The sequence below is a fragment of the Hemitrygon akajei genome, chromosome 15 (genome assembly GCF_048418815.1).
Source record: "Hemitrygon akajei chromosome 15, sHemAka1.3, whole genome shotgun sequence".
Classification (NCBI taxonomy): domain Eukaryota; kingdom Metazoa; phylum Chordata; class Chondrichthyes; order Myliobatiformes; family Dasyatidae; genus Hemitrygon; species Hemitrygon akajei.
This window is the reverse complement of record NC_133138.1, coordinates 47,808,310-47,833,145: the sequence shown is the minus strand read 5'-3', so window position 1 is coordinate 47,833,145 and position 24,836 is coordinate 47,808,310. Positions and strand designations below refer to the sequence as shown.

At 37.0% G+C, this 24,836-nt stretch overlaps 1 protein-coding gene across 7 annotated transcripts in view; it reads left to right on the top strand.

Moving 5' to 3' along the window:
* Positions 1–24,836, top strand: part of LOC140739326 (mitogen-activated protein kinase 9) — a 52,672-nt gene that overhangs the window by 8,181 nt on the left and 19,655 nt on the right. For 6 of the 7 annotated variants that reach the window (XM_073067520.1, XM_073067514.1, XM_073067517.1 and 3 more), the window contains 9 exons: positions 6,047–6,208; positions 6,991–7,120; positions 7,608–7,666; positions 7,779–7,917; positions 8,199–8,364; positions 10,448–10,519; positions 16,086–16,268; positions 18,480–18,604; positions 23,634–23,697. In XM_073067520.1, coding sequence (XP_072923621.1) covers positions 6,087–6,208; positions 6,991–7,120; positions 7,608–7,666; positions 7,779–7,917; positions 8,199–8,364; positions 10,448–10,519; positions 16,086–16,268; positions 18,480–18,604; positions 23,634–23,697 — 1,060 coding nt within the window. In that variant the 5' untranslated portion in view covers positions 6,047–6,086. Of the gene's footprint in view, positions 1–6,046; positions 6,209–6,990; positions 7,121–7,607; positions 7,667–7,778; positions 7,918–8,198; positions 8,365–10,142; positions 10,215–10,447; positions 10,520–16,085; positions 16,269–18,479; positions 18,605–23,633; positions 23,698–24,836 lie in introns of all 7 variants that reach the window. The other variant, XM_073067519.1, reaches the window with a different exon arrangement.

Sequence of the window (24,836 nt, the reverse complement as noted above, 5' to 3'; positions counted from 1 at the left end):
GGAGAATGAGCTGGGAAATTGGATTTATTAAGAGCAATTGTAGACATCTCTCCCTATGAGGGGATGGAATAGTGCAATTAGAGGAGTATCTATTTACGAAATGCTGTCTACTAATCATTATATTAAGATAATGGCATAGAAGAAGGCTGACCTGCCCATATAGTCTACACCAGTGTAGAATGATTCTGTCAGATTTACTTAACCCTCATTTCTCTGTCGTTCTGCACATTGTTCTCCCTCGGGTATTGATCGTCTTGTTTTGAAAGCCCTGATTGATTCTGTTTCATGAACCATGCAGCAATTAAGTTTTACATCTTGTTTCATCATAAAGCTAAAAACATGAGGAAATCCTTCTGAATATATTCAATATTCCACACAAAGGTTTTGTTATTTTGTGACAGATTTGTTCTTTTACCTTCTTAATTTTTGGTAATATATTGAGTAACCCCAGGTGTTTGACAGTGTCCTCCTCCTTAACTCTAATCAAATAAATTCTGTCGTTTATACCCCAAGACTTACCCCCTATCCATCATTATAACATCTTCTTCCATCAGTGCTGCTTCACATTTTCTGCTGATAAATGCTAGAGCCTTTCCTTTTGTTGCTTTAAATATTCCCATGAAGCTTTTTTGTGAGAACATTACCCCGTAATGTTGAGTTGTTCAGAACAGGTTCCTCTTGCCCCAGAATTCTGCCCAATGTCCCAGTAATCTGAAGCGTTTCTATCTAGACGTACGTCCCTGTGGTGACTGATTCATCTATAGCTAGGTTCAAACTGAAAGTTATAACTAAGATAATTAATCTCATCTGTATCATTAGTCTTTCTTATTGATGATTATTGTCATTCCTGTCTCAACTGAATATCGCATCATTTTTAAAATAATCAACACTAAACTTATTAGTAAGTTATCCTGATTGCTAACTGACTATATCTACAATGTAATATTCTGAAGATTTAAGATGTTCTCTCTTGAATGGAGGAACAGTAGTTCCTAATCAAGAAAATTGCCTCAAGATCCAGGTTAATGTCTGTTTCAGAAATTGACAATTGAGGCCTAGGCCACCTTGAAGTAATTCCAGCATTAGATTGCTTTGTAACTCATAAGCATAATGATCATTGACATTTCCAGAACAGAGGAAATAGGAGCAGGAGAGAGCCATTTGGCTCATGGCCAATCTTCAATCTTAGTGCAGAAACATCCAATTTCCTTAAAACCTTCAACTCTATTAATCTCTGTTTTGAATGAATTTGATGGCTGAATTTCCATAGCCTCCCAGGTAGAGAATCCCAATACACTAATCTCTGTTTAAAGAATTTTTTTGTCATCCTAGTACCTTTATTATGAGACAGTGAGCCCATTACTTTTTCCATCCATTTTATCTGGGCAGCGCTTTGGGTTATATTTTAATAAGGCAACTGAAAGATCTGAGGGTTTGAGGTCTTTGAACACCATTTGGAAATCCTGATGTGTGTAATCTATGAACTTTATAAAGATGGATAATGAGAAAAGGATTTCAAAGGCAACTCTCAGTGGCTGATTTCATTAAATTCTTATGTCATGTTTGACCGATCACTACATATTTAAGAATTTATCTTCCTCTTGGTTTGGCATTTATGGGGGAAATGCTGATGTTTCCCAGTAATTGCCAAGAGGTTCAGCATCTCTGCTGTTGCATGCATAAGGTCCTAAGTTTCTCCTTGCCGCTGGTTGGTGTTTCTTTGATTTTAGAGTCCTCATTGACCAGCATGGCAGAGTGAATGTGGGGAAATTCTACAATACTTAAGGTGAAGAATCCTTTTGGACAACTGTGGATTTATTGGATAATGCAGGACATCCCTCATTCATTTAAATGTATGTTAACTGCTGAGGGCATGATGCAACAATTTGTACTTTAGGTTATTTGTGCTTTTTCTGAAAAATTTATTTAGAATAATTTTCAAAGTTTGTGACTTGGATCAGTTTGGGTTGCAGCAGCTATTGAGTTTCCCAATCTCATTCCCTAACATTGCTTTTAGTGAAGCTTATTCTTCATAACTGATGTTTTAATGAAGACAGTCCCAATTATTTCTAATGTCAAATCTTCTTTGTACCTTCTTAGGCTTTGGTAATATTCTTGAATTAGGATTATCTTAATTGAAGCTTAATTTATAAAAGATATTACTTTAGCATTTTTTCTTTCTAAGTGTCTGTTTAAGGCATGGGATTCCATTTTTTTCGAGCTTTATTAATTTAGCACTTCTAAATGTCTGAGAATTTGAACTCATTGTTGCCTCCATATTTTATTCCTTGAGGCTCATATTTAGAATTTAATCTGCATCTGATAATTCATCAATCCTTTCTGAATTTTCAAAAGCTTTCAAAGGGCTATGGACCAAGGCTTGCATAGAGGCAATAATCTACTGTCAGGGTATATTTTAAGACTTATGAAAGCCAGTTTGTGGGATAATCTGGTTGAAAAAAGTATGGAGTCCTATCATAGTTCAAGTCAAGTCACTTTTTATTGTCACTTTGACCATAACTGCTGGTACAGTACACAGTAAAAACGAGACAACGTTTTTCAGGACCATGGTGTTACATGAAACAGTACAAAAACTAGTCTGAACTACGTAAAAAAGCAATACGGAAAAAAGCTATACTAGACTACAGACCTACCCAGGACTGCATAAAGTGCACAAAACAGTGCAGACATTACAATAAATAATAAACAAGACAATAGGGCAAGGTGTCAGTCCAGGCTCTGGGTATTGAGGAGTCTGATAGCTTGGGGGAAGAAACTGTTACATAGTCTGGTCGTGAGAGCCCAAATGCTACCGTGTCTTTTCCCAGATGGCAGGAGGGAGAAGAGTTTGTATGAGGGGTGCGTGGGGTCCTTCGTAATGCTGTTTGCTTTGCGGATGCAGCGTGTAGTGTAAATGTCTGTAATGGCGGGAAGAGAGACCCCGATGATCTTCTCAGCTGACCTCCCTATCCGCTGCAGGGTCTTGCAATTTCCAAACCAGGCAGTGATGCAGCTGCTCAGGATGCTCTCAATACAACCCCTGTAGAATGTGATGACGATGGGGGGTGGGAGATGGACTTCCTCAGACTTCACAGAAAGTAGAGACGCTGCTGGGCTTTCTTTGCTATGGAGCTGGTGTTGAGGGACCAGGTGAGATTCTCCGCCAGGTGAACACCAAGAAATTTGGTGCTCTTAACGATCTCTACCGAGGAGCCATCGATGTTCAGTGGGGAGTGGTCGCTCCATGCCCTCCTGAAGTCAACAACCATCTCTTTTGTTTTGTTCACATTCAGAGACAGGCTGTTGACTCTGTACCAGTCCATTAGCCACTGCACCTCCTCTCGTCATTCTTGCTAATGAGACCCACCACGGTCTGTCATATTATATTGTTATATAAGTTATATTGTTAAGTATTTATTATACAGTAAGGATGGAATGTGTTCACCATAATGATGGTAAACATTCTTTTTCAGAGTTTTTGTGGAAAGTGCTTGAGTTCCAGCAAGTGAAGCTTTATGACGGATTACTTCTCCAAAAGTGTAGAATCTGACTGAAGATAATTTGACATCCTGGAAACCAGGACTATGTAGCCAATACTTGGTACAGTTACAAAATTGAAATTTTCTACTCCAACTGAACAGTTGGTGGGTTTGCGTCACTGTTTGGAAGGAAGTTTATGCTTCTGGGGAGATTGTGATAGCTCAGATGAAAAGACAAATAAAAGAGGTGAAATGTGCAGTTCAGAGAACTAAATGAGCAGGTGTTGTGGACAGCAAATGTATAAGGGTGAGGAAAGCAGGTTTTCTTGTTGTGCTGTAGCCTTTAGTAAGCTGTCAATATTAGATTTTTAAAGGAAAAAACTGAGGTAATTTACCCAAGAAAAAAATTTAAAATACCAGTTAACTTTAGAAGAAGTGGAGAAACTTGGAATTGGATTATAAAAGATGTTTCATATGTCTTCTCCATTGACCTAATTGTGAGAGGATTTTTTAAGCTTTTGCTGTTAAGAGATAACAATGTCTTTTTATTTGTTGAGTTAATCTGCTAATTGTGTTAATGATCATAGAGTTGTCATTTGAGATGCATGAAAGAACTGTCTGCATAAGATCTTTTATCATTTTTTAATAAGAAGTGATAGCTGTCAAGAAAACATGAATTTCAAATCAGCTGTTTGAGGTGCTGAAGCCTTTTGAGGGATATGACGTAGTTTGCTGTGAAATGGTTAGTTCCTAATATTCTTATTGCAGTTTTCCTTTCCTTTTTGTTCAGTAATTATTGTATGTCCAGTAGTCATTTATATTTTACCGGAATTAATTTTATCATTCATAGCTGAATGATAGCTGACAATGTATTAGTAAATAATCTGCCTTGAAAATGTGGTAGCACTGTGTGACACATGAAATGAATGACATTCCTACCACATTTCTAAAGATGCGCAGCTGTAAAGCTAGTGAATTTCCCAGTTTTGCTTAACTTATGAGAACTATTTAATTTTTATTTAGGTTATTCTTACTTGTGTGTAACCTCTATATTTTCAACCTTTCCACTCATGAGTATGGTGCACCATTTCCAAATTTGTGATGAGCAGCCAGTGTTTCAGGGGCAGGGTTCCAGTTGAGCAACATCAATATACGTATCCCAGAGGACTGCTGCAGTTTTGCAGCATGTTACCAGTCATGATGTCAGTTAAGCTTTAATAAAGACAAGACTTAGCCTATGTGAAAAGCAAGACCCTGTTCATGGTTCGGCTTGCTGTCAGCCACAAGTAGCTTTGTAAAGCTAAGACACTTTTAATTTGAAGTCACAAAAGTAATTATAAAATGTTGCAGGAAATAAGTTGTTTCTTCCTTAATGTTCTCAACTCTACAAACTTTTTTAACATATTTATTCTGTAGCTATCACTTCTATTGGTAAGATGCATTTATTGCTTTTGGTTTGTGTAATAGTTTGCTAGCTTGTGATAGACTACAGCACAGACTTGAAGCATGCTGTGAACCAGTTTATGTTTGTGACAATCTAAAGCCAGTCCAGGGACCAGGCCCAAAATGTTGACTATCAACACACACAAGATGCTGGTGGAACGCAGCAGGCCAGGCAGCATATATATTCCTATAGATGCTGCCTGGCCTGCTGCGTTCCACCAACATTTTGTGTGTGTTGCTTGAATTTCCAGCATCTGCAGATTTCCTCGTGTTTGCGTTTTTAAATGTTGACTGTACTCTTTTTTCCATATGTGCTGCCTGGCCTGCTGAGTTCCTCCAACATTTTGTGTGTGTTGCTTTGGATTCCAGCATCTGCAGATGTTCTCTTGTTTAACATTACTGTGCCCTTCCATTTCCTAATTAATCTGCTACTTGTGCTGACAAATCAGAGATGGCTGATGGACATACTCATCATCTTCATAGTGTTAGGGATAAGCAAAGCATCAGCCTCTAGCTCAATGTAAATGATTGCCAAGTTTTCTTTGTGCTTCTTATTCATTGTTCCCCTTGACACCAAATGAAAAATGAATTATGTTGAAATTCTTTTGGTTGGTGTAAATTCACTTTAAACCAATTTGTGTGTACCAGAGTGAAGTAGCTGCAAAGGAAATATCCAGCCAGTCTTAGTCATGAACTAGGCAGTCATTGAGTGGTTCCTGCAGAACACAAAAGGGGAAGATACGACTAGTGGTAGGATACTGTATTCCATTTGCACTGGACGAACATCAATTCTCCATACTGCTGCACCAGCCTTTATCAATTTGTTTAGCTAACGTTAAGGATGGGTATGGGGAGGGGGACAGAATGCAGAGTAGAATATACTTTTGGTACAATAAACTGAGAAGGTGGATGAGCAAGCATACTGATGATAATTGTGCTTGTGCATTGTATCCTATTAACACAGGATTTTTCAGTAAGGGTCTTGCTAATAATTGGACTAGGTAATTGTTTATCAATTGCAGGTAGATGCTTATTTTTCATTCAAAAAGTTAATTTCACTGTTTGAATTCAATTATCATATTGGCATTCAATCCTTGTTATTGCTGAGTTTGTTTTTTTTTCAGAACTGAGTGATAAAGATTCTGTTGCAAAAAACACTACACCATGAGTGAAATTAACAGTGAAGCAGGATTCTATAGTGTACAAGTTGGTGATTCCACCTTCACGGTTCTTAAGCGATACCAGTCATTGAAGCCCATAGGTTCAGGGGCACAGGGAATTGTTTGGTAAGTGTATATTGTGCAGATCTCAAAATGTAATTAATTGGGTCACAAACTGAAACACTTGTTCTATTTAAATTCATGAAGGGCCAGGGTACTCTCAGTTATGCATTATCTTGCTTGTATTTTTATGTATGTTCTGCTTATCTGATAGTTCGCTTTCACTTTATATTCTCTCCTGCCTGTCCTCTTTTCCTAATCCCATCCCCCTTTCTCAAAAATGTTCATTTACTCTTCCCTATCTTGGCAATCCCTAGTCCCTTTCATCTTTGTTCTTTTTTTGCAATTGTTTGCATCTCAGTTCTTCTTCATTGTAGTTAATTAGAAATTGGTTCATGTTCAACAAAGTGTCATTAAAATGGAAATGCAGTTTTTCAAATAAGCCTGAGAGCAAAATCCACTTCTGTCATAGAATTTTGAAAGTATTATTTGCACCTCATTTTTATTTTGCACAGTATCATTTAAATGTCAGCTATTGTGATTGGCTTCTTCCTAGGTTTATTTCAATATATATGTTGCACCTAATTTATAGTACATTAATTAGTTTGTTTTGTCATTTGCATTTTGCATATCACAAAATAAGTTTATTCAAAAATATGAAGGCAATATAATAAAAGGTGCATCATATTCTGTGGTACGCTCTTCAGAACATAATTGTACAATTATAATTCGTAAGTTTCTTTTTGTATTTATTAAGTCAATTGTGTTGACTACTGGATGCCGATTATGACTTTGTTTTCTGGCTTTTGAATGCTAAAAGATTTATATAAACTCTTTTTGAATTACAGTGCTGCATTTGATTGTATACTTGATGGAAGTGTTGCTGTTAAGAAACTCAGCAGGCCTTTTCAGAACCAAACTCACGCCAAGAGAGCTTACAGGGAACTTGTTCTTCTAAAATGTGTAAATCATAAAAATGTGAGCAACTGTTTTATGTGTTCCTGTATCGTAAGAGGATTATATATGTTGAGTTTTTAAAATTGGATAAAACTGTATTGAATATTACACATTTTGTGCCACTGCATTGAAATGTATCAGCATGAAACATTGCAGTATTGTTTATCTGGTTTACTTAAAGTTCAAAGTAAATTTATTATAGCAGAATTGATGGTTGCATTCATCTATAATTGAAGTACACTTAAAATTAAATGACTTTTCTTTGTAAATGTGGTTCAGTGAGAATGTTTAGAAGTAATAGTTTTGTTGCTTTCTAGTTGTGATCCAGACATAATATTCAGCTGCTTGCTATGCAAAATTTCAAGAGTTCTAGTTGTACAATAATGTTTATTTCATTGAGCAGTCAGGAACTGTTTGTTAATGCTTGGTTTATTGCCAAAATAAAGGCACATAGAGAAAGAAAAAATTGTTTGCCTACAAATCTGATAACATAAAATTCTTCTTGCAGATTATTAGTTTGTTGAATGTATTTACACCACAGAAGTCTTTAGAAGAATTCCAAGATGTGTAAGTATTTGAATAAAATTTGACAAGAGTTGTAGATTCTAAATTTTAGTTGTAGTGGAATAGTTTGTCGTGAAGTTCGTAAAGGTTGTATCTTTAATTCTGTATTCTGTAGTTACTTGGTTATGGAGTTGATGGATGCCAACTTATGCCAGGTTATCCATATGGAGCTAGACCATGAGAGAATGTCCTACCTTCTTTACCAGATGTTATGTGGTATTAAACACCTTCACTCAGCTGGCATTATCCACAGAGTAGGTACTCAGGGTTTTAATTTATTCAATTTTTGAATCATCATTTAAAGAAAGCATTGTGTTTTGAAAACAAATCCTTTATTCCCTCTCTTACATTGTTAATGTTAAGTTTTATTGTAGTGTTTGTAAATATTTCATGATCTATTAATGATATGGGAAGCCAGTTTGTAGCATGACATTAAAGGATTGAATTGTTGACTTTTTAAAAACTATTTTAAGTTGGTGAATTCCTGTGTGTTATCTTTTTAAATATTAAAGCTGTTATCTCTTGTTTGCAATAGGATTTGAAACCCAGCAACATAGTAGTAAAGTCAGACTGCACACTGAAAATTCTAGATTTTGGACTGGCAAGGACTGCCTGTACTAATTTTATGATGACCCCATATGTAGTGACACGATATTATAGAGCACCTGAAGTTATCCTAGGAATGGGGTACAAAGAAAACGGTAAGGATTTCTTGCTGGATGCATTACTTACAGGACACAATGAATTCCTGAAACATGAGCCATTGTTGCCCCTTTATCAACTGCAGGTGTTAGTTTTTGTTTTGATGATATGTACCCTGTTGCCAATAGTGTTGCATAAAATGACCCCAGTTTTCTTTCTTAATGTGTTGGCAATTGACCCTTTGATTTCTGGTGGACATCATAGCTAAGACTGATCTAGTCAGTAAATGCATTCCCACATATACTTTTTGACAGGAAAAAAGTATCTGATACAACCGTTTTAGCCATAGTTATCCTGAGATTGTCTGTACTAAACCCGCAAGAAGTATTTAAGTTCAGTTTGGTTATGATAAGTTTATTCAGCTGAAACCAGCATATAAATACTTTAATCAGCATGGTTTACTTTTATTAGTACAGTATAAAAACAAGGATGTAGAATTGAACATAATTGACATTGGGAAAGTAGAAAGCATGTCTTTCAAAACATTACCCAAATAAGGTTTTGAAACTGTTCTATGATCTCTTACATTAATAGTGTGTCTCTGGGATTTTCTTCTCTTCCATGCATTACATAAATTTGAAGTTTTATTCACCTTGCTATTTCATATTGGATATTTCTAACTTAACCGATTGAAATAGTTTATTGTTAAAATTGCTAATTAGTCCAGTTTACCAGAATTAGTCCTGTTACAGAATCTTGAACTACTAAGCAGCCAAATTTTCCATGACTTTCGACTCTAGGCTGATCAGTCCCAGTAAGCCTCAAATTGCAAAGGGCTTAGATTTGACATGCTGCAACAAGCTTTCCCTTTTAAGCTTCATAATAATGGCAGGTAGTGAATTCCAACTCTGTGTGGAATATCCAGCAATGCTGTTGAGTGGGTGACCAGAAGGATTGCTCAAGTAGTTCAAATCTACCTTATATTTATTTAGCTTTATTTTTAAAAATAAAGTGGAGGGGAATTGATGAAGCTACATGTCACAATTTAACTAAGCAAAATACTAAATTTGTAGTGCCCCTGTAGGGGCCTGCAATACAATTTCTTAAAGCAGTGTGAAAGAAACAGAAATAATATTAATATGGATTGTTCCAGTTATTTGTAATCTGATTCACATCGGTAAATATTGAAATAGAATATTTTTAAATGATCAGACTTTTTAAAAAAAAACAAATGGTAGTTCTTAAAAAGTTGCTGATAATTGACTGAGGGTGTAATGAATTTTAAAACTGTATCAGTGTCTCTTTTTAAAGGATCTGTGGCATTTGTAAAAATGACTTTCCCATATTATTCAAGTTTTTCATCACGGAGTATCATAGCAAATTACTTATTAAATTCCAGCTGAGTTGGAAATGCACCTTTTTTATTTTCTTGATATTTTTTTCTTTGAGAATACAATTTGTAGAATAGATAGGCACATTGTAGAAACATTTAAACTTAAATAGTGTCTGGTTCAAGACTAGTTGCATGTAGATCAAGTAGATTTCAGACATTGTTTTAAGAATTTCTTAATTAAAATTTAAAATCTTTGTTTTAAAATTCAGCACTTAAAACCCCATAATCTGATGTGTATCTTAATGCTTGCAATTGCATGACACTTATTGCTCAAATAATAAAACAATGTATCATTATGTAATCGAAGTTTTCAGTACCAAGACTGGTAAATTGTGCCATTGTCACCCTTTTTTAATTGCTTTTTCTGCACTTGATCAGTAACATGTTAAATAGAATTTTTTTTTCATTTTTGTTTTGTTAACCTTACCCACGTAAACCATACAGTGGATTTATGGTCTGTTGGTTGCATTATGGCAGAAATGGTGCTCCACAAAATCCTGTTCTCTGGAAGGGATTGTATCCTTGTACATACAGAAATACATGTTTGTTTATTTACATTAATTGTTTAAAAATATATAAAAGCATACTGGGCTTGCTTCTATGCATTTCCCAAACCCTGCAATGTCTTAATGCTCAAATTGATATTCTTTGTCATTGTCACATTGTGTAAATTTCAATACATTTTTTTATTGTTGGTTTTTATTTTCTGACAGGCATGTTAATTATCCATCATTTCATTTTATTTTCAGTTGATATCTGGTCAGTGGGGTGCATCATGGGAGAAATGCTGAAAGGTTCTGTGCTATTCCAAGGCACTGATCGTATCCTTGCCCAGCCATTTCCGAATCTAGAGTCATACATGTTCAGGCAAAAAGACAATTACTTTCCCTCATTCTGAGGACCAAAAATAGTTTTAAGGTGAAAATAGAGGTTATTTTAGTTTGCCATTCTTGAATGTTTTCTTGTGAAGCTGTCTGTATGTGTTTTTCTTTAATCTATTGGCATGCATGACGTTAATTACCTCTGCTAATGACATTTAAAATTCTCCTTTCCACCTGGATCATAACTTTTGCTGTTTGAAAATATTTGTCCAACAAAAGAGAGTAAGCAGTAGTTTCTGAAGTGAATTGGTACACTCACAAAGAACATGATTTAGCCAAATTTTGGCTAAATCATTGACAAAAATTTTTTTTATAAATTGTATTTTGTGTACAAGTTGTATTTAAGATTATAGATTATATTTGATGCTATTTATTATTTGAAGTTTTGACATTTACTGCATTTGAAGGCTTTTCATGCAAATGATTTTAGTTTTGTAAAAATGTAAATCATAAAATTCCCATTTGAGTTTAGTATAACTTCAATGAAATTTCACAATTCACCCTTTAGAACGGCAAGTGACAGAAATAAAAAAGCATACTTTTGGGTTTTGTCTATACAAAAAAATACACTAAGACCAATTTTTTTAAAAACTGAAATCTGTTATACTTTAATTCATTAACTTTGCCCGTTTATGTAAATTCTTTTCATATAAAATTATCCAACAATCATTTCAGATTGTATTGCTCTAGTCTGTTTCTATTTGGATGTTTCTTCTGATATGCATGCAAGCCACTGTGCAGAGCATTGATACTGATTCCATATCATTTCTTGATGCATCATGTGTTATGCGGTTGTTTGATCACATCAATATAACTGTAATTTCATGTTGTTGCTAGTTTCCTGACAAATAATCAGTTGAAAGAAATTGCAGGTATTTAAGAATTCCAAGATAAAAGTTGTATCTTAAATAATTAGTCTGATCACATTATATAGTGGCAGTAAATTTGCAATATCTGCATATTGATGAGTATTGTAATTATTGGCTAATATTCAATGTATCATGCAGCGCGTTTACAGTATTTTCTCCGATTGTTACTGAAATGTTCTCATGATTTGAAAATATTTAATTTGCCCTACTTCAGATACTGGCCAAGATAAACCATGCAGGCAGAATATTTAGACACTCGATTGACTCAGATTCTTTAATCTTTGCTTTGAGTGATAACATAAAAATCCATAAATTAGTGAACATGAGATAGATTAAACTTTATTTCTTTCTGGTGTTCCTAACCTGAGGTTTATGGGCCCTTTGCTTAATGGTATTGATCCATGGCATGAAACAGGGTGGGAAGTTCTGCTTCAGACGGATGTAAGGGAATTGATTAAACGAAAATGAGCTTTCTCAGCTGTGTAGCATCTTTGATGTACTGATTCAAGATTCAAAAACTTTATTGTCATGCTAACCGTACATCAGCTCTGCAGGGCAGAATGAGACAGCGTTTCCCAGGGGCAAGTGCAATCATAACATAACAAATGCAACACTAAATAATAAACACAACAATAAATAGTAAAACACAACAGCCACATGTCGGTTAACATCAAGTTATAAGTGTCCAGTGCAAGTTAAAAGTGTCCAAAGCAGAGTCAGGTAGCGCAGCTATTTAGCAGTCTGACTGCCTGTGGGAGGAAGCTGCTCCTGTAACGTTTGCCTGATGGCAGAAGAACAAACAGTTTATGGAGAGGGTGTGAGGGGTCTTTAATGATGTACTATGTCTTCTGGAGGCATCAACTCTGAGAGAGGTCTTGGACAGAAGGTAGGGAGACTCCAATAACCTTCTCTGCTCCCCTAACCACCCTCTGCAAGGCGTTTTTGGTGGCAGCACTGCAGCTGGAGTACCAGGTTGTGATGCAAAAGGTCAGCACACTCTCAACCATGCCTCTGTAGAATGTAGTTAAGATGTTAGTGGGGAGTGATGCTTGTTTAAGCTTCCTCAGAAAGTGCAATCTCTGCTGGGCCCGTTTCACAATCCCGGTGGTGTTCCTGGACCAGGTGAGATTGTCCGAGATCTGCACCCCAAGGAACTTGATGTTTTCCACTCTCTCCACTGTGGAGCTGCTGATGCTAAGGGGTGTGTGTTCAGGCTGAGACCGTCTGAAATCAACAGTCATCTCCTTGGTTTTGGTGACATTAAGTATCAAGTTGTTGTCACTGCACCAGCTCTCTAGGTGTTTGACCTCCTCCCTGTACATTGTTTCATCATTTTTGCTGATGAGCCCCACCACTGTGGTATCATCAGCAAATTTAATGATCAGGTTCCCCTTGAATCTGGCTGCACAGTCATGTGTTAGCAGTGTAAACAGCAATGGGCTGAGCACACAGCCTTGTGGGGATCCAGTGCTCAGTGTGATGGAGTCAGAGATGTTGCTGCCAACATGGACTGACTGTGGTCTCTCTGTCAAGAAATCCAGAATCTAGCGACACATGACAGTGTTAAGGCCAAGCAGCGACAGTTTCTCCACTAGTCTCTGCGGGATGATGGTATTGAACGCTGAATTGAAATCAATGTACAGGATTCTGACATAAGTGTCTTTATTGTTCAAGTGAGAGAGAACTGTGAGCAGTGTGGTGGATATTGCGTCCTCCGTAGAGCGATTTGGACGATAAGCAAACTTTAGAGGATCCAGCGATGAGGGGAGGCTGGCTGTGATATGAGGCTTGACAAAGCCGTTCAAAATATTTCATCACTATGAGGGTCAGGGTGACAGGATGGTAATCATTCAGACAGGCTACAACTGATTTACATTACACTGAAATGTAATAACTAGTTTTAACTAAACATAAGGGCATAAAATGATTTTGTGATGTCATTACTATGACCTCCTCCCAAGAGCATTTAAGCAAGATACCTATTGAGAGAGCTTCAACTGCAAAAATGCCTAATAATCTATGCCATTAAAAGAAGTGAGAAACTTCATTTGGATCCATAGGACCTGAAGACCTTAACCCTCCATCTCAAAATGATTTGTTTATTTAGAAGATTTAGTTTTAATATCAAAATAATTCTATATTTCCCTTTGTGAAGATTCAATACATGCAACAGCTTTGTCTGTGTAAAAGCTTTTACCCCTCTCTGCCATCCTATCCACTCAGAATGGCCCCAACCTTGCTGTCTTGATTCTAGGAGTTTACGAGGTACAGAGATGATCGTATCTAGCACAAGATAGCTTAGCCATCCAGAGCTAGATTTCCATAAGGCTCTAAAGGCCATTGAACCTTGTTGTTTTCCAATAGCTTCTGTACAAATGGATTATCTGGGAAATTCCTTCTCATAATGGCATCCTTTATACTAATAGAAAAGCGGCAAGTGCTGTTGCTGAAAATCTGAAATAATGACAAAGTTCAGGCTACATTTGTGAGGAGAAAACGTATTATTGTGGGTCATAACCTTGTATCAGAACTATAAAAGAAATTAGTTGCAAGGAGAGATAGAGAGAACAAAGGGAATGTCTGATCCGCATTCCCTCTAAGTTTTATTTTTACAGCTCTGCAGACCAACCATTGCTTTGAGTAGGAAATTTTTACATGGCCTGAAAACTGTGTGGCATTTTAATAAAATATTTTATGAAAGAAGATTTCAGCTGCGTAGCACCAAGGGCCGTGTGTGTGGGAGCATTTCAGTTATTGCGTAGCTGCATACCCACACAGCTTGGAGGAAACAGTGTCTGTGGTGGGGTGGAGTACAACTTAAAACATGCTTGATATCTAACTTTCCCCATTTATAATGGAAAAATTATCAACCTGAAGTATTTATTCTCTTTTTGCTGCTGGGCCTGGGTATTTCAGGCATTTTCTGGTTTTACATCCTTAAGCCTGTTTGAACACTCTGTCCTGATGGTTTCTTTGCTGCATAGTCCTCTTTGGATCAGATATTACAAAGTAGTTTGGAGTGTCTGGCAGTATTAAAGATGTTTTTAAAAAGGTAAACTGTTGTCAAAAGTAGTTCTGCATGTTTAAGACAAGTACCAGTAGGCTTAATTTCCTGATTATTTAACCCTTGGTTCTGGTACTGCCTCCATAATTTACTGCCAGTATTGTAATTGTATTGAAACCAAGGGTAATTGCATAGATAACTCTATCCTCCTTCAAAGCTAAAATATAGAAACTAAATTCCTTTGCTCCTTTTGCAATTTTAAGGCTAATGCTTTAGAAGAATTCTGGATTATCAGGATTGCTATTTATAAATAGATTTCTGACATATTGCAGAATATTGGTAGTTCAGATTGGCTATTTGGAAGTTTGGCTGATTGCCTAGCTTGGCCAAATGTTTGCAGACATTTTGGCTCCAGTTGAGAAGCCAGTCAGTGCGCATTGAAGTTAGTCTGTCCCGAGCCTTATAGGCTCATCAGACCGGTGCTTATGCCGGCTTCCATGGCGTGAAGCGACTGAGAGTACGAGACTCTCTCTTTCTCTCCCCCCCCCCCTCCAGATAGGACACAAGGTTACCCCCCCAGCATTTTCTCAATACCCAGTTTCAGCTGGGTGGACTGGAGCAATGTGTGGTTAAGTGCCTTGCTCAAGACGCTGCCTGGGCTGGGGCTAGAACTCACAACCTTCAGATCTCTAGTCCAATGCCTTAACCACTTGGCCATGCACCACAGTGCACATTGAGGATGTTGTCTTATTCAGAATGATGGCTGATATACTCCAGGTCCAAATGGACATTGATTAGATGTGGTGATCTGGTTGGCTGGTTCAAAACACTATGAACAGTTTAGCAGTAGCAGATTCTGATTGGCTAGCTTTGAGGGACTAGCCAATCAGAATCTGCTACTGGTAAACTGTTCAGTGTTTTGAACCAGCCAACCAGATCACCATGTCTAATCAATATCCATTCAGATCCTGGAGGAGTATATAAGCCAGCATTCTGAGGAGACAACATCCTCAGCTGCGCACTGATAATGGCTTCTCAATTGGAGTCGAGGCATCTGCAAACATTTTGCTAAGCTCTGAGATCAACTAAACTTCCAAATAGGTTTCTGCATATAGATGGAGGATTAGTAAAGAGCAATACTCAGTGAAAGGGATATTTTAAGTATGTTCATTATCGGGTAGCCTAATTAATCATGAGCTAAAATTAACATTTTGAAGATGTACTTGAAGCTAACCTTGATTCTTAATTACTTTATAATTTTGTGATTTTTTTTTTTTACTTTCCATTGTCTTCATTCTTTGCTAATTCAGGTCTTTTTTGTCCATGACCCTGAATGTGGATGAATTGCTTAGTAGCCTTAACATTGCTTAAATTAAATTGAAGTTTAGTACCTGTTTCTCCTTAAATGTTTTGTTTCATTTGGAATATGTATTTCAAAACATTTTTGCTAAATATACTGTTTGGAATATAGAGAAATATAGAAATATAAATATAGAGTTGAAAGTCCAAATAGAAAGCAAATGAAAATAGGAAGTCATTTTAAAGTGAATTAATAAAATTTATTACAGTTAAAATAATAAAACTTAGGGGCTTGAGATTGTGTGGACCTGTTTTCCTGAACCAGTTGGCACAGATATTGATCAGTGGAATAAAGTCATTGAACAGCTAGGAACCCCATCTGCAGAATTCATGAAGAAATTGCAGCCAACTGTACGAAATTATGTAGAGAATCGGCCTAAGTATCCAGGGCTTGGTTTTGAAACGTTATTTCCAGATTGGGTTTTTCCAGCAGATTCTGAGCGAGACAAGTTAAAAGGTATGCTTTACTTTTTTAAATGGTACTTCAATTAAGTTCAAATATGCTTGAGGTTTTAAGGTTAAAGAAAAATAAGCTGAAATAAAACTACTTATGAATCAGTTGCTGAAAGACAGTATTGTTTTATCTGTAATATACCAGTCACAAATTAACCATTACTTTGTGAAAATATTGGATATTTCAATTTTGTGACATTAGGGGGAATATTAAAATAGCTCAATTAATTTTGTTATTTGTGATTTTTGCTTTGGAATTTTGTAACCAAAATACTTAAAAGGAAGTAGATACAGTGATGCTAGAAAATTTGTGAATGCTGTAGAATTTTCCCTATTTCTGCATAAATATGATCTAAATGTGATCAGATCTTCATCTAAAACTAGATAAAGAGAACTCAATTAAATAAACAATACAAAAACGTTATAATTATTCATTTATTGAGAAAAATTATCCAATATTATGTATTTTTGGGAAAAGTATGTGAACCTCTGGGGTAATGCCTTTACATTAGCTATTTGGAGTCAGGTGTTCCAGTCAATGAGATGAGTTTGGAGGTGTGGGTTGTAGAGGTGCCTTGCCCTATAAAAAAAGATGCACAAAGTCAGGTAACAGCAAAAGACCTGCAGAAATCTCTAGAACTTGCTAAAGTTTCTGTTCATATGTCCACTGTAAGAGAAATACTAAGCAAGAATAGTGTTCATGGAAGGGCACCACAGAAGAAACCACTGCTCTCTGGGGGATAAAAGTGCTGCACATCTCAGATTTGCATAGGACCACCTGGATGTCCCGTAATGCTTCTGAGACAATGTTCTATGGACAGATGAGACAAAAGTTGAACTTTTTGGCAGAAATGCACATTGCTATGTTTGGAGGAAAAAGGGCACTGCACCAACACCAAAATCTCATTCCATCTGTGGAGCATGGTGGAAGGAGCATCACGGTTTGGGGCTGCTTTGCTGCCTCAGGGACTGGACAGCTTGCAGTTGTCGAGGGAACAATCAATTCAAATTTGTATCCATATTTTTCCAGCAGAAAGTCAGGGTAGCAGTCAGTTACCTGAAGTTTAATAGAAGTTGGATAATGTAACAAGACAGTGATCCAAAAGACGAGTAAATCAACAACTGAATGGTTTAAAAAGAAGAAAACTCATGTTTTGGAATGGCCAAGTCAAAATCCTGACCTTAGTCCTATAGAAGTGTTGTTGAAGGACCTGAAGCAAACAGTATGCAAGGAAGTCCACCAGCATCCCAGAGTTGAAGCAGTTTTGTAAGGAGGAATGGTCTAAAATTCCTACAAGCCGATGTGCAGGACTGATCAACAGTTACCGGAAACATTTGATTGAAGTTATTGCTGTACAAGGGGTCACATTAGTTACTGAAAACAAAGGTTCATATACTTTTCCAACAAATGCATGTATTATTGGATCATTATTTTCAATAAATAAAATAAATGTATAATGATTTTTATGTTATTTGTTTAATTAGAAGCATAGAAAACCTACAGCACAATACAGGCCTTCGGCCCACAATGCTGTGCCGAACTTGTTCTTATTTAGAGATTACCTAATTTAGCCCTCTATTTTTCTAAGCTCCATATACCTTTCCGGGAGTCTCTTAAAAGACCCTATCGTATCTGCCTCCACCATCATTGCCAGCAGCCCATTCCACGCACTCACCACTCTGTGGTTTAAAAAAAAAAATCAGTTACTCCTGACATCTCCTCTGTACCTACTTCCAAGCACCTTAAAACTGTGCCCTCTCACATTAGCCATTTCAGCCCTGGGAAAAAGCCTCTGACTATCCACACGACCAATGCCTCTCATCATCTTATACACCTCTATCTGGTCACCTCTCATCCTCCACCACTCCGAAGACGAGGCCAAGTTTACTTGACCTCTTCTCAGAAGGCATGCTCCACAATCCAGGCAACATTAGGTTCTCTTTATTTAGTTTTAGGACTTGTGTGAAAATCTGATCACATTTTGGATCATATTTATGTAGAAATAGAGAAAGTTCTACAGGGTTCACAAACATTCTAGCATCACTGTAGATTTTGCAAGTATAGTCTAAGATATTTTCTTGGGGTACATTTCCTCTTGTGTAGATTTATTGAAGACTTGGGTCCTTCAGTATTTATTAGAACCACACAACTTGTAAAGTGAGTAAATTATAAATATGTCAGCCATTAAAATATGTATGTTGTGTTAAATTGCAGTAAGTCAGGCCAGAGATCTTCTCTCGAAAATGCTAGTGATTGATCCTGACAAGAGAATTTCTGTGGATGATGCCTTACAGCATCCATATATTTCCGTCTGGTATGATCCTTCTGAAGTAGAAGCAGTAAGCAAATTATTTTTCATCATGACTATTTTTGAACTAATGATTGATTGCTTCACATCTGCTTTGCATTGGTGCTTAATTACAGTGAAATGTAGCATTGAATAGAGTTCTTTCCTAACATCCCTTTTGGATGCAAATTTTCTAACCCATTCAACATGCAACAAGACTACTAAACATGTTAGTATCCATTTTAAATTGATTAATTAGGAGTTTCTGTTGACTAGTAGCAACAGTTGACCTGTATGGTTCTTTCCAGTAAATTTACCTTTGGAATCTAGTTTTTTAAAAAAACATTTTACAGGATAAGAGTGACTTTACTGTTAGAAAACCTGTTTGTTCTTTCTGTTTCTAATGATAGATGCACATTCATGCCCTTTACTCTATTTGCAATTGAAAAGAATGATACAAGTGCCAAAAATGCTCCAGAATCTGGGATGAGTGACATAAGCATGTTGCAGGGAATCTTCTGCTTAGTTTTCAAGAGACAATTGGCAATTCCCCCCCCCCCCCCAATAGATTGTGGGTTTTTGGCAAGATTAGCATTTATAGTCTACCCTTAATTGACTCATGATGGTGAAGGTAGCAATGCAGACCTTCTTGTGAAGTTAGTTCCTGGCTAGAGGGAGTTCCAGGATTTATCCTTGACATTAAAAAGGAAGAGCAATAGATTTTTCAGTTAAGATAATGTATGGCTTGATGATGTTGTCTGCTTAGCTAATAGAATAATAGGTAGTCTGAAGTTTTAGAAGGTGCCAGTGAAGTATCCAAGGTGGGAAACCTCAGTCCTTTTGTGGACAGAGCAAACTGAAGAAGATAAATGTTTATTTTAGTGGATGGGGAGGCAACTAATCTGGGTCTTCCTACATTTTTATGTTTCCTTCTAGCCATTCTTGTAACCCTCTTTCAGTACTTTGAATCTCCTTTGCTGATTTCCGATTTTCCTAATCTTTCGTGCTAACTTTTCTTGGCACATTGTATTCCTTTTCCTTTGATATATATTACTGTAACTTGATGACCATGATTGCACAACTCTTCCAATTGCTTTTTTAAAATGTTTGTCTTTTTTAAAAAAAACTAGTTCACTAAGCATTAATTATTTAAACGACCATTGCTTGCTTCCTGTCATTTATTTCAATGCTTCTCAATCAACCTAGGCAATTCAAACCTCATTCCTTCAGATTCTAGTTTCCAGTTAAATCACCACCTTTTTTTTTACAGAACTACCATATTATGATTACTAGCCCGTGAAAGTCTAGGTACCAGATCATTATTTAGTTCACAATTACACAACAGCAGATCTAGAATAGTTTGCTCACTTGTTGATTCCCAACAAATTATTTCGTACACATTTCATAAATGCATCCTCCACAGTACTACTGAATTTGTTTTGCTCAGTCTACATACAGATTAAAGGCTCCCACGATTATTGCATTATCTTTGTGTGTGCACCTGTAATTATGTGATTTATACAATGCTGTGCATTGCTACTACTGTTTGGAGTTTATAATATTCCTACCAATGTTTGCTGCTCCTTGCTGTTTCTCGATTTTAATTACTGATTAGAAGCTGAGGCCTTTTATCACATTCTTTAATGTTGGAATTGCGCTTTCATTTATTTTCCATTTTGCCTTCCTCTTTTTAAAGTTAAACATGCTGGAATATTTAATTTGTCACCCTTGATCAGATTATAACTGCTTCTAATGAGGCTCCTGCTGCTGATAGTCCATGGTGTTTTGTTTGAGCTTCCAGATCTGTATTGAAGAGCACAGTGTTTTGGAGTCCATGATCTACATTACACAATGGTGCAATAGTCACTTTTTTTTGCTGTTTTTTATATTACAAACCCCATTTCCAGAAAAGTTGGGATATTTTCCAAAATGCAATAAAAACGAAAATCTGTGATATGTTAATTCACGTAAACCTTTATTTAACTGACAAAAGTACAAAGAAAAGATCTTCAATAGTTTTACTGACCAACTTAATTGTATTTTGTAAATATACACAAATTTAGAATTTGATGGCTGCAACACACTCAACAAAAGTTGGGACAGAGTTAAAATAAGATTGAAAAGTGAACAGAATATTCAAGTAACACCGGTTTGGAAGACTCCACATTAAGCAGGCTAATTGGTAGCAGGTGAGGTATCATTACTGGGTATAAAAGTAGAGTCCATCAAAGGCTCAGTCTTTGCAAGCAAGGATGGGTCGTGGCTCACCCCTTTGTGCCAAAATTCGTGAGAAAATTGTTAGTCAGTTCAAAAGAACATTTCCCAACGCAAGATTGCAGAGAATTTAGGTCTTTCAACATCTACAGTACATAATATTGTGAAAAGATTCAGAGAATTCAGAGACATCTCAGTGCGTAAAGGGCAAGGTCAGAAACCACTGTTGAATGCACGTGATCTTTGAGCCCTCAGGCGGCACTGCCTAAGAAACCGTCATGTTACTGTGACAATTATAGCCACCTGGGCTCGGGAGTACTTTGGAAAACCATTGTCACTTAACACAATCCGTCGCTGCATCCAGAAATGCAACTTGAAACTGTATTACGCAAGGAGGAAGCCATACATCAACTCTATGCAGAAACGCTGGCGACTTCTCTGGGCCCGAGCTCATCGCAGATGGACCGAAAGACTGTGGAACCGTGGGCTGTGGTCAGATGAGTCCACATTGCAGCTAGTTTTCGGAAAAAACGGGCAACGAGTTCTCCGTGCCAAAGATGAAAATGACCATCCTGATTGTTATCACCGAAAGGTGCAAAAGCCAGCATCTGTGATGGTATGGGGGTGCATCAGTGCCCATGGCATGGGTGAGTTGCATGTATGTAAAGGTACCATTGACTCTGAGGCATATATTAGGATTTTAGAGAGACATATGTTGCCATCAGGGTGACATCTCTTCCCGGGACGTCCATGCTTATTTCAGCAGGACAATGCCAGACCACATTCTGCACGGGCTACAACAGCGTGGCTTTGTAGACACAGAGTGCGTGTGCTTGACTGGCCTGCTGCCAGTCCAGATCTATCTCCTATTGAAAATGTATGGCGCATCATGAAGAGGAGAATCAGACAACGGAGACCACGGACTGTTGAGCAGCTGAAGTCTTATATCAAGCAAGAATGGACAAAATTTCCAATTGCAAATCTACTACAATTAGTATCCTCAGTTCCAAAACAATTAAAAAGTGTTATTAAAAAGAAAGGTGATGTAACACAATGGTAAACATGCCTCTGTCCCAACTTTTGTTGAGTGTGTTGCAGCCATTAAATTCTAAGTTTGTGTATATTTACAAAATACAATTAAGTTGGTCAGTAAAGCTATTGAAAATCTTTTCTTTGTACTTTTGTCAGTTAAATAAAGGTTCACGTGAATTAACATATCACAGATTTTTGTTTTTATTGCATTTTGGAAAATATCCCAACTTTTCTGGAAATTGGGTTTGTAGTTGTTTATTTGGAAATACATTGCAGAGTAGACCTTTCCAGTCCTTTAAGCCACACTGCCCAACAAAGCCCAATTTAACCCTAGCCTAATAATGGGACAATTTACAGTGACCAATTAACCTACTAACCGGTATGTCTTTTGACTGTGGGAGAAAACTGGAGCACCTGGACAAAACCCACACATAAGAAATCCTATAGTGGATACCGGGATTAAATTCTGAACTCCGCCCCGAGATGTAATAGTGTTGTGCTAACAGTTACACTCCTGTGTTTTTATATGTATGTGTGCATCTACCAGATTAGTTACTGTTATCCTTTACTTGTTTCGTGCTGAGTCTTTAGTCAACCAGCATTTAGATCGACATAGCCTGATTAGGAGGATTCAGCTAGGTTTTGTGCATCGGAAATCATATTTAGCAAAGCTTTTATAATTTTTTTGAAGTGGTAACCAAAAAGATATGAGGGTAGGGTAGTGAATGTTGTTTGTATGGATTTTAGCAAGACTTTTGACAGTCCCATATGAGAGGCTGATCTGCAAGGTTAGGTCCCATGGAATCCAGAGAGAGCTAGTTAGGAGGATTCAAAATTAGATTGGAAGTAGTAGGAAACAGGGTGATAGTTAAAGGTTGTTTCTTGGAATGGAGACCATTAGCTAGTGGTGTATTAGTTTTGTTCTTTATCTGAATGATTTGGATGTGAATGCACAAGGCTTGAGCAGTACTTTTGAGGATGACATGAAATTGAAAGATTGATAGTGAAGGAGGTTGTTATGAATTATGGGGGGAGTGAAGAGTCTTGATCAGTTAGGGAAGTGGGCTGAGAAGTAGCAAATGGATTTCAATACAGATAATTATGAGGTAATGCATTTTGGAAAGACCAACGAGTTTAGGACTGATACTGTGAATGATAGGGCATTAGAGAGTGTAGTGGAACAGAGGAATTGAGTACAAGTACGTAGTCGGTTGACAGCATTGTCACAGGTAGACAGGGTGGTGAAAAAGACATTTAGTGTGTTGGTCTTCATCGGTCGTGGCATTGCGTATAGGAGCTTGAGTCTTATGTTGTTGTATAATTCAATTTGCAAGGACAAGACTAAGACAACAACACTGCTCCAGGGAGCATTATATTCTTACCCTGGCCATTAGGCTCTATAATGAGTCAACCTATAGCTGGGGAAGTGATGAACCCCTCCTATTAAAATGTTTTGAGGTAACTTACTTTTTATTCTTTCTTCTAATATTTGTATATCTGTGCACTTACAATGCCTCTGTGATACTGTAATTTCCTTTGGGATCAATGAAGTATCTATCTATAACAAAATAAAGGGGAAAATGCACTAAACATTTCAATTCAGGTGGGCAACTCCATTCAAATTGATGGGACCATGCTACATATACCACTTGAACTTAATCAATGAACTTCTATGATTTTAGAGTATTTATGTAATTAATAGTCCAGTAAACTAAAAACCAACCATTGAGCTATAATTACATTAAAGTGTTACGCATATGTAAGATTATGATTGTTATAGTTATCATACAGCCTTTAATGTATCTCATTCTAATAAGGTTTTGTTTGTGCAATAGCCCCCTCCACAGATATATGATAAACAGTTGGAAGAAAGGGAGCACACTATAGAGGAATGGAAAGGTAAACATTCATATGTTGTTCTTTATCATTGTTATTTCTCTTCCACTGGAGTTCCATTGTTTTGTACTGAAACTTCATTTCTTGTGCTGTATTTTAAAGAGATCTGAATGTGCAGCTGTGTTATATTTAAACATCAAGCTGGTTCTACATTGTTATAATTTTGATCAAATCACTTCCTTATTACAAAAGAAATTCTAGAATAAATAGCATAAAAATTCAGGTTAATCATTTTCCTATTTTAGGGACATGATAGAAATGTTTATATAAAAATATTTCACAGTTGCAAGGAAATGTCATTCAATATACTACTATCATTGTCGCAACACAACTCTAAACATGAAGTTAACAATTAAGTTTAACAATTCAATTAATACATTCTTGCTTTATCAAATAGATTTTAAAGAGGTGCCTGAGTATGAAATCTTTATCTCCTTGTTCAACATTGCTCAATCTTGGTAATAAGGTTAAATAATAATTTCTATACTGGCAGCTCTCTAAAGAACTCTTGTAGTAATTTTGTTCATTGTCCTCCATCACTGTTGTTCCCTGCACTTTTCCTGGAGTTGACAGAGTGAGAAAATCATGTCAACAGTTGACCTCCTTGCATGTAAACCACAACAGGTCTCTGGGTAGACTTGTTTGTAGACGTGCCAGAGCTACACGAGCAAAAACTTTGCTAACAATACTCAGGAGGGAGATACCCCTGAAGTTGTTGCAGTCGCTCCTATCACCCTTGTTCCTGCACAAAGTGGCAATTTTGGAGTCGTACATATCCTGTGGTATGGCTCTTTACTTACAGCACTGATGGAGGACCTCGTGTAAAGGTTGGAGGAGTGAGCCCTTGCAGTGTTTGATCAGGTCTGGAGGAATCCCATCATTGCCAGGAGCTTTCCCTGGAGCCAGACTGTCAGTTGCCTTGCTGAGGTCCTCAATGGTTGGTTCAGAGTTGAGTTTATCCATGACTGGTAGACAATCAATGGCTGAGCTAACAACAACATTTTCCCTCGAGTAGAGCTCAGAGTAGTGTTCTACCCAGCGTTCCATCTGCTTGCTTTTATCGGTGATTATTTCACCGCTGGATGACTTCAGGGGTGCTGTCTTGCTCTGCAATGAGCCAAGGGCCTTTTTGATACCATTAT